Genomic DNA, 11,030 nt, shown 5'->3' on the forward strand with positions numbered 1-11,030 from the left:
CCGTGCTCATCTTGATTAGTTTTCCATGGAATTAACCTCCAAATAACAAAAGAAAGATACACTGTCAACTGATGCTTTGCCAACTGAATTTATCCTGAAGGAGAGTTGTGCTTGGCCTGTACAATGTTTCCAAAAAATTTTTATTGAGGTGCCAAAACTCAAGAAAATCTCAAATTTTACTATTAAAAACTACTTATTTCTGGCTTGTTCTGAAAAATAATTTATTTACTGTAAACTAGTAGAACATAGTGGGTAAGAGGCAAAACTTGTGGATAGATTTCTTATAACATTTTTTTACTATTTATTCATAATTTTATGTTTTAACCTTAAGTTCATACTGTTAAAAATTATATAAAAATATTATAAGCTTTGTATACTAAAAACTTAAAGTATTCTTTTGAAAATGGCTTGAGAAAATGGAACTTAATCTCCAGGAAAACCTGGAGTTCCAGCTCACAACATATAAAAATAGTTGGAATCTTTGAAATGTGGCTTTAAATAACTTTCTTTAACAACAGTAAAGAAATTTTCCAGACAGGTAAGTTTTTATTTTAATGTTCAGAGTTATGCAGATTTAAATTATGTACGTATGATGCACTTGAACTAAATGAAAATATGAAGAGACAAATATAGAGGACATTCCCATTAATTGATTATTATGAATTACTGAGGTAAAAACAGCATTTAAGTAACACCCACATTGTACTGTATAAAAGGAAGTACATGCCATAATCTATTTGATCTAAATTAAATTGACTAAATACAAATGTATGAATATATATTACACTTATGTGTATAGTCTTAAAAGCCAGAAAAGTGAATTCTTAAAAGCCATACAATTGATCTTTTAAATGTATTATTTTCTCCTTTTTTTAGCTTTCTTGAGATATAATTGACAAATAATATTGTGTAAATTTAAGGTGTATTGTGTGGTGGTTTGATATACATGTACATTGTGAAATTATTGTCACACTAAGATTAGCTACTAAAAATATTCATCACCTCACATAGTTACCTTTTCTGTGTGTGTGTATGTGTGGTTATAAATAGTAATTTATAGTCACCATGCTGTATATTCGATCCCCAGAACTTATTCATCTTATAACTGAAAATTTGTACCCTTTAGCAAATTTATTCCCATTACCCCAGTGCATGGTAACCACCCTGTTTCTATGAGTTAGACTTTCAGACTCTGCATATATCTGAGATCAAGAATTTGTCTTACCCTAACTGATTTACATACACATATATTATATATGGGCTTCCCTGGTGGCTCAGTGGTAATGAATCCACCTGCCAAACATGAGTTTGATCTCTGGGTGGGGAAGGTCCCCTGGAGAAGGAAATGGCAACCCAATCCAGTATTCTTGCCTGGGAAATCACATGGACAGAGGAGCCTGGTAGACTACAGTCCACAGGATCACAAAAGAGTCAGATATGACTTAGCCACTAGACAACAAAGCAACAATATTTTATATGTGTATATATATATATATATAAACATTTTCTTTATACATTTATCCATTGATAGGTTGACAGACACGTCATTTCCATGTCTTGGCTATTGTAAATAATGCTGCAGTGAACATGAGTGTGAGAATATCTATTTGAAACTGGAAAAGAGAAAGAAGAAAGCCTTTATGCCATTAATATATAACTATTAAATCAATAACTTATTTTTTCTGACATGCATCACCAGTGTTGTGTGCTTTTTCTTCTTATTGCATTTTTGTTTACAGAAAACTGGGAACAAACCAGAAAGTGTGGATTTGTGTGGGGCACATATTGAGTGGGCCAAGGAAAAATCAAGCAGAAAGAATGTCTTTCAGGTAAGAATGTTACATAGATTCAAATTGTTCCTATTCTTTCTAAATCTTAGCTCTCCTGGGTAATCAAAACAAGACTACCTTGTTAAGATGTTTTCATGAGCTTGAACTAGTTGTGCAAAGGTCATTGTGAAAAGCTGGCTTCTCTTCCTGTCAAATTTTGGTTGTTTGTTGTTTTTCCCTGGTGACTGGTTGCTATCTAAACACAAAATGTTTATTGTGTGGTGATTAATTATATACCCAAAAGTCATTGACTTTTACAGTGTATTTGATAGCTGCTTGGGATTCAAACCTAGAATGCTTGGCTTACATAGATTTAGTGTAGGATTTTCAGAAATAAACAAACTAAGATTCACTAATTATGATAAACTATTTGCATTCACTGCCATTCCTGCCTTCCAGTCATAAATTATATTTACCAGTGCAACTTGGGGGATGGAGAGAGCTGAACAGTTATAGAAACCAGTGTTTTCAAATTATATAATTAATTTTTTTGAAAAAATAACTGATTGATAATTTCAATCATGCTGCTTTGAATGGAAAGAACCAGATGAAATCCTTCAAAGAAAGGAAATGGGAAAACAATATTTCATGTATGATTTTACTAAAATCCCTTTGGCAATTAATAACTTCAGATTACAGAAGTTGATCTTTTTTCTGTATTTATATGACATTTAATTTATTTTTAGATATCCAAAGTAACCCAGAACTTTATAGGTTTGTTTTAGAATTTACATCATTTAGTAGGAACTAAATCATTATAATTATTGTATTAAATGTATTCTAAGACCATTTTAGCCCTTAAAGAAAAATCAACTCTATTCTTAAATGCATCACTAAAATTAATGTATAGGGTCTTATAGAAGAATAGGTAGGTGACATTTCTTATCTGATCTCTCATTGGGAAGAAGAACCTGATGTCCAGTTTGTTTTTGCATTTTTCAGATGCTTAATCAGGTCTAGCCAAATAATTTGGACTCATAGTAATTAAAAAAACAAAAAAGCAAAAAAAAAAACACTTTCAACATATTATGGAATAACTTATTTTTTCTGATTATAGTTGAATTCTGTTTAGGCATTCATTTTTATAGGGTAGAGTTTTTGCTTTTGTTTTTGTTTTAACCCAAAGAAGAGGAAGAAGGAAAGAAGGAAGGAAAGAAGAAAAAAAAAAGGAATAAAATATAGAAAACTAAAAATATTTGCCAAGAAATCAAAGGACTAAAACCAAAAGTGATTAGAAGGTGAATTTATAGAATCAAGAAGTAAAATTAAATTGTGCTTTGAAGTGAGGAATTGTGGATCAGTGGTATATTCTCTCTCCCAATTTCTTGCTTTTTTAATTCTGCTGTAAGTAAGAAAATTTGGTGTTATAATCCTAGCATCTATGACAACATAAATAATTAGTATGGCTAGTTCTGAACTGGATAAGGTGAATTAAGGGGTTTAGTTTTATTATGTGTTGTTAGTTTAGCATCCTAATTACCAATGTTGCAAAATAAAGATGTTAAAATTTGATATTGACATAATTCCTAGATAATAGAAACAAACCGTCAGAGTTGAATTAAGGATGACTTTTTCAGTTTCTTCTGTTAACCTTATAGTTACATTAGATCACAAATGAGGATGATACTCAAATATGAATGATGTATACAGGCTGTGAATATAGAAGAAAAATATCCAAGTATAATTTTACAAAGCTATGAATGTAATATGTATAGATATATATTTAAACCACCTGTATTGATAATATGCATCATCCTAACATTTTCTGAGTGTGACTAGCTACCTCTGTTATAATATTTTACTCATTTTTCATATTTCTGAATGTAGATACTTCCAAAAATATTAAAACTATTCTCATTGTATTAGTTTTCCAGAGGGGAAAATCTTACCAGCTAGTTTTGTCTGTAAGGTACCTGAGTAGCTCAGGGGACTTCGGTTTTCTTACGTCTAGGTTACCGGTTTCTGTCTTGTACCCTTTAGTTTAGAAAAACAAGAAGTAATGATAAGGATGTTGTGAATAATAAAACTAAAGAAAGATTAAGATTTCATTTCCTGCTTCATTCTTTTTAGGCTGAATCATGTGGTTTTCTTGTCATGCTGAAATCTTTTCATCACCTAAACACATAAGCTTAGGTAAAATTTACTAATTCCTATCCATAGTGGCAACCCATGAAAGTAAGTCTTTTGAGAGGAACAATATAAATAGCTTTTATAGTTGTTAATGAAAAAACATCAGAAAGGATTTGCCAGAGAGCTAAATCTAGATGACTTGCATCAATATTTGATTAGGTACATTAGCTGGTATAACTCTCAAATGATCAGAATAAACATGATTATATCTCAAAAACATGGTACTAAGGTATTGTTGGGTGTGTGAGTGTGTGTGTGTACAAGGGTTTCATTACCTACAGAATAATGAAGCATTTCTTCCTGACTGAAAAAGACCATCACAGCTTTAGCTGATGTGCTACATCAGAAATAGCTTTAGAATTCCAAGTTTGAATTAGGCATGGTGTTCAATCTCAGTCTATGAATTATAGATTACAGATATCTAATGACTATTGAGATTTTTGGTTCAAGAAAAATCAAAGAAGAGCAAAATTAGAAATAATTTAAAATTTGAAATCTGTCATGAAAAAGTTGATGGATTAGCAATTATATGCCACATAATTACGATGTCTCTAGAGAAGATGAACTTAAAATGAAGAGAAAAGCAAACAAAAAATCACATGCCTAAGATATGCTTGAAAGACTCAAAAGCAAACATTTGTGACACAAAGAATGGAAGGATTTCATCTGTTTCCTTCATATATGTCATTTGGACATTTGAATTGTTCATTTCCTTCTTTGTATTAAAAGTCAGATTCTTTTCATAGTCTTATTAAAAACTCTTGATATAGATTCATTCTTATTTGATTGGTACATGATAGCATAACTGTGACAGCATTAATTAATTAGATTTCTTATTCAGCTACTCTTAGTAAATCAGAATGATGCTCACTGGCTGAGTTCAAGAACATCTGCCTATTTTATAATAGAACAGTTTTTCCTAATTGACTTTAATAATACATAACATATTTTTTAATTATTAACAACTTCTGTTATAAAGCATACTTAGACAAATCATAATGTATTTAAAAAGTATAATTGTATATAGATGTATGCATATATGATGTATACGTCAATGTGTAAATCCACATCTAATAGCTTGACATTAGGAAATAGAGTGATTCTTCCCGTACACTTGTTCTTCTCACACACTAACACTGAAAGACGTATTGCACTTATTAAAAAAAAAAGGTCATACATATTCTAAACTAAAGTAGTAAATGTTCATTGCTTCTAACTTTTGTTCAATTCTTCGTTTAGCATAATTGTCAAGGACCGTCGCAAATCTGATGTAGCTTGAGAAAGCATTTAGCAACTGAATGATTTGAAATGAACTGTGGTACAAGTTTTCTTAGTTAAGAGCAACACTAGGTCTTCATCAGGGAAAGAATGAATAAAAAGATTTATGTTCAAATCACATGTTTTAAACATTCCTGCTAAGTGCTAGTTTGCTCTTTGGTATTTAGCCTGAAATTTAAAGCACTGAGGATTAAAAGGATTACAACATAATCTTAAATAATCCTAAATGTCATTTACAGAGAGGGAGTTGTAATAACTAAATAAAACCATGTGAAAGGATGGCAGTGTTGTCAGGCGGCATCTGTAACATGAGTGGTGCTTCTTCACCTTCTTCTCTTTCCTCACGGGTACATCAAGCATTTACAAAGCTTTTTAACAGAACATTCAGTTGGGAAAATGGTTGCAAAACAATTTATAACAATAAGTAATTTTTAAACTTCTGATATCTTCTTGTTTCAAAGTAGAAGGAAAATTTTCACTCAGATTTCCTTCCTTCTTTTGAACATACAACTCTCTGAGCTAAAGGTTTTTAAAAGTCTGGGACAAAGGAGTTCACGATATTGCTCTCAAATAATTAGATAATTCGCCTCTAAAACATTCCCAACCTCTAAGGAGCTGCCCCCTTGTTAAATATGATGGTCCCAAGCACTGTAATTAATCCAATGCCTTTTAATTCAGTACTAGAATATTCTTTAATCCTGTCATGTAAATTAATTTTGCCTCCCGAAAGAATATACAAATGTAGAGACTATATCCTATACTGGTTTTTTAAACCATAAGACTGGATATACCTTTTAACCAGCGCTATGGTTACTATTAAGGCTAAAATTGAATTTTTAATAAAAACACAAAATTCACTGTCATAATTTTTTTTTTTAAGAAATTGTGTCCACTATTATAGGCTCTGTACTCCAAGATGATTTCTGAGTGTCAACTCCAGTCACTTTTTAAAATGAGGGTAAAGAATAGGAAATATACTGTTTTCTTGGTCCTTTTCATTACACCAGTAGGTGATTACTCATTGGAAATAATTAAACCTTTTCTTGGAGCTAGAAGTGACTAGGTCTCAGTTTTTCTCAGTTGCCTTTCAAATAAAATTAAAAATAAATGCACCCATAAACATGTAACAGGCTCATCTACACATTACATGTTTTAAATAAGATATTTTTACTCTTAATGAATTATGACCAATTAAAACTTTATCAATTGCCTGCTTTTAAGACAGAAAAAATTAAATGACTCAAGATGAAAGTCTGTTTTTCCCCCCCTTCTACCACCAGTTTATTACCTCAACAAAAATCATGATCAAATTTCTTGGATCTGAGATTCTTTTTTTAATGTATAAAAATATCTCAAGGGAGCAGGTTCTGTCCCTAGAAGTAAATCTCGGAATAGATTTATCATTAGTTGTATTTCTTTTGTGACTTTGGATGGAGTCTTCTGGCTATAATGTATATTCAACATATTCATGTAATATTGTCCATGGATATGCTTTACATTTAAACATAATTTGATTGCTCTTCCTGATCTGAATATGTCTTAGCTTAAAATCTTTAAGTACTACTTAAGTTTATTAATGCAAAGATAATTTAATAATATCTTGGAAAATGTCATTTTAAGCCAAAAGGAAAACTACTGGTATTTTGCTTTTATCCATTTCCTTCTGTTAAAACTGATGGTTTAAAATAAATTTGAGCTTTTACCAATTTTCTCTTTCATTTTTCAATGCTTGTAGTTAGACTAAATGCAAAAGGATGATTCTTCACATTCATATATGCATTAGATTTCGAGTAAAGCTGGTTTCACTTTAGAGAATTACTCACAGTATCTTAAAAGGCATGGCATTAAAAATAAACCAGAGTAAGAGCAGCCTTAATGTCTCATAAAGTTTTTTTCCCTTTCTTGCTTGTCCCCAATCATTTTATCTACCTATTAGATATTCATCCATCATTCAGAAGGTGCAGGGGAGAGAACACAGGAGTCTAGGGACGTGTGTTCCAGTTTTGGCGCTGTCAGTTGTAACTTTAAGTAGAACCCAGGGTAGGATCCCTCCTTCAGCTTACAGCTTGTCACACCAAAGAAATAAGAGATAAACTTTAACTCACCTGCCTCCTGTCTGTGTTAAGGTTAAAATGAAGCAGTCCTGTATTTGAAAGCAACTTCAGAAGATTGATTTTTAAGATAAATAAGATTGGGTTGAATTCATCATCTAACCACATCATCTCACAGTGCATTGAGAACAGTTCCAGATGTGGATTTGGGAAGAATATGGGTAGGAGAGGTAGGTCTCTCTGAAATACGATTCAGGGTCTCTGCTGCGCACGTATTCTCTGTACTGCCTTGTGAACTTAACCAGGAGAAGGTGAAATGCACCACTGAAAATCTCTTCATTCATTGTCTAAGAATACGTGTTCTCAAACTGAGATTATTTTTAGTATCCTAGTCTATAAACAAAGAGTATAATTAATGTAATATTTAATCAATGCAAGTTATTTAATTAATGTCATATCCCAGTTAACACTTTAAGAAAAGCATTTTGGCTGAAAAGCCTCTACCAAGTTACTAAGAGGATCTTGAAAAAGGGAACTTAGAAACAAGTGCAACAACTATGCCCCCAAATAAGAGACAATAGTAAATCTTTTTATTCTGCTGATGAGATACCAGGACATTTTTTTTCCCTGATTGAAGGGGAAGAGCGAATTATTTTTATGATTTTGACTTCATTTTTGCCAGTGGGATTGCACAGAAGAATTTTGATGAATGCAATGAGATAATTTTTCATAATTGGGGACTTGATTTAAGAATATTAGCATATAGGAGTGTGTAAATTTCACTGCAAAGGAGAGAGTCTGGAGGCAGGAAATAAAGATTGCAAGACCTCAAGGTGAGACTCAGAGTTAACAACCTGACTGATGAAAAGAGAAATAGAAAGAAGTCCATGGATAGCAAGTAAATCCCTCAAATGAAAAACACAACTATTTGTTCAGCCCATGCTACTTGGGAACCACTGTCTGTTTTTTTTGTTTTGTTTTGTTTTTTCTGATTCATCTTTTCAGAAATAATAAATATGTCTGGAAAAAAAAACAGATATAATCTAAAGTATAGAGTTAAAATACTAATAATGTGAGTGTGTCATCAAAGAAAATAATAGGAAGCTTATGTTGACTGGTTATGCCATGAGGCTTGGTAGTCTAAGATATGGACTCATTTGCACAGCTTCTGTGTTATACTATCAGCGGGTACAATGCTATCACACTTTCTTCATTTGTTTTTAAGCTATCATCAGAGTAGAATGCTACTGGTTGAGAGTAAAGATTGACAATAGCCACACTAGTAAGTTTCAGTCCAAAATTAAGCAAGAGAACCAAGATTTTAAGGTTCCAAAATAAAATAAAATTAGTCAAAATTTAAAAAAAAGAAAAAGAAAACGTCAGTGTGGCTTCTTATACTTCTAATGTTTTAGCAAAAGGATAGGTGTGTATTACCTAAGGGGCTGGCTCCATCTGCTCAAAGATAAGAGTTGTCCATTTGGAATAAATTCTAGAGTTTAGTTTGACACCAAGCTAAATGCAACATGCTGTTCTTCATTTGTTGACATCATGATTTACATCCCCTCCTCTTATGAAACGTGCTCTGTTTCTTAATGTTTTGGTCCGACTGGTGTGTTGGTCACTGAGCCTTACATGGGCTAACAATGCAGGTCCCCATGATCACAGAACCAGAGTGTGGCTAACTGAGTTACGTGGAATCAAACCTAGGACTTCATGATACCCACCTGAGCAAAAGCCACCAGTGCCAATGAGGGATTTCATGGTATCAAATCAGAATCATTAAGCATTACTGTTTTTCCACTTGTAATTTTCACCTTGTTAAGTACAAAAGATTACATTGATCCTAGCAAGACAACATTCAAACCAACTGATTCCCTTTTTATATCTGTTTCAAAGTTTTTATTTTGTATTTTAAAGGAGAGAAGCGATATTTGTTTCATGATGAATATGGGTTTGTTTTCTTTTCTTTTTTTTTTTAAATAGCAAGCAGACTTCTTCCGGAAGAAGGAAGGATTTAATCCCTGAAGTTGGTACATAATAGATGGGGTCAGTGGGTGGTATCATATTTTATAGCTTGTCCATAAGGATGACACAGGGTGAAATAAAATTGAGTGCTTTTGGATCGTGTAGGATCACTGGCAGATAAATAGTTGATGTCATTCAATTTTTAGAAACATAAGATAATGAGGCTGGATCTGAAGGCAAGAGAATATATATTCACAGCATTTGTATACCATAAGCCACTGAGCAGGAGAAAAATCTGGGCAGTGGTGAGCAGAACTCTCAAACCTCAGAGCAGTATTTAAAGCAATATAGGAAAATAACAAAGCAAGCATCCATAAACAAAGGTTTGAAATGTACACAAGGACAAAAATTAACCAAGGTTAAAATGAAAGAAAATGCCAGTGTTCATAGAGAACTGGAGAAGCCACTTGTAGAATCTATGCAGTCTCTATATATACGAGGTAAATATGCTACTAAAAGTTTAGTAGAAAACAAATATTCAAAACCGAAGCTATGAACACTCCAGGACAGTTAAAGAGTTTCGGTATTTAAAGAAGAGAGGAGGCTGCTCTTTTATCTTAACAAAACAGGATGTTGAGAGATGACCTAAGTGAAAGGATGAAATGAAATGCCTGATGCCTGGGAGGAATCAGGAAGGAAGCTGTTTAAACTGTTTTCAGATAACAGATCAGTATGCGGTGATTTGAACAAGGAAGGGGCATTCACTTTTAAGGAAGGTTTAGATGAATTTTTTTTTTAGTCGAAAGCTTGGCCTTCATCCTTGGCCTTCATCCCACCAGTTTGCCTAACATTTTATTTCCAGCACTAGGAGAAATTCTAAGTCTGACTTCCTTGGTGAACGTGTGCAAACCAAAAAAATTTACAGTGGGAAAATTACAAATGGTGCAAACAGCTCAAAAAGGGAAAGAAACACTGATATTGAGGATTCTCTTCCCAAGTAATATAGACCTTGATAATTTGAGGGGATTTTTAAAAACTTGAATTTGAACAATGCTTCTTTTTCTCACACCCATGATCATGTAGAATACAAGTTTCTGATATTTGAGATCTGTGATAGATTTTAAATCAAATCATGCAAAGGGTGGTTTCGAGTACGCCCTTTTGATGTGTAAGATGTACTGATGAGGGTGGCAAGAAATTATGTGAAACCCTTCTCTTTTGACAGCTACACTGGAACATTTACAACCACAGATGTTATTTGTCCATCAGAAAGGAAAATATTTGTTTCAAGCCACAGGCATTTTCTACCACGACATCAAAATGAAATTCGACAGCAATTTAATGTTTAATGTGTAAGAAAATAAATATTTTGGGGGGCTGTAATTCTAGAAAGAAAATAGATCCCACAAAATATAACTAGTGACATGAAAAAAAAATGGCTGGCCTCATTACGAACAAATCTTTTACTAAAGTAAGGATTGTTCTATTATTAACACAGAAAATCTTAGATGGACTGCACATAATGCTGCATTATTCATAAAAGCATTGCTGCCATCTGGTGGCGAGTTGGCGTTTCAACACCAACTTCGCTGATTTGATTTGGCTGGGTGCTCTGGCGAGGCGTTCAGTGGAGGGCTCGCTTTATGGAATAATTAAAATACAAACCTGAAATACCATGGCCCAGATGCCATTCATCTGATGGCAGTCCTTTCTCTGTCCTGTCATGGAATGGCGGGTTCAGGGGAGTCAATGACATACTTGTGTGATTTTTATCCTG

At 32.9% G+C, this 11,030-nt stretch overlaps 1 protein-coding gene across 1 annotated transcript in view; it reads left to right on the forward strand.

Moving 5' to 3' along the window:
• ARHGAP15 (Rho GTPase activating protein 15) overlaps window positions 1-11,030 on the forward strand; it is a 702,765-nt gene that overhangs the window by 147,084 nt on the left and 544,651 nt on the right. Inside the window, exon 6 of the mRNA XM_010853686.1 lies at window positions 1,740-1,829. Within this exon, the coding sequence (XP_010851988.1) occupies window positions 1,740-1,829 (90 nt within the window). The remainder of the gene's footprint in view (window positions 1-1,739; window positions 1,830-11,030) is intronic.

This window comes from Bison bison, unplaced genomic scaffold, assembly GCF_000754665.1.
Source record: "Bison bison bison isolate TAMUID 2011002044 unplaced genomic scaffold, Bison_UMD1.0 scf7180017864330, whole genome shotgun sequence".
NCBI classification, from domain to species: domain Eukaryota; kingdom Metazoa; phylum Chordata; class Mammalia; order Artiodactyla; family Bovidae; genus Bison; species Bison bison.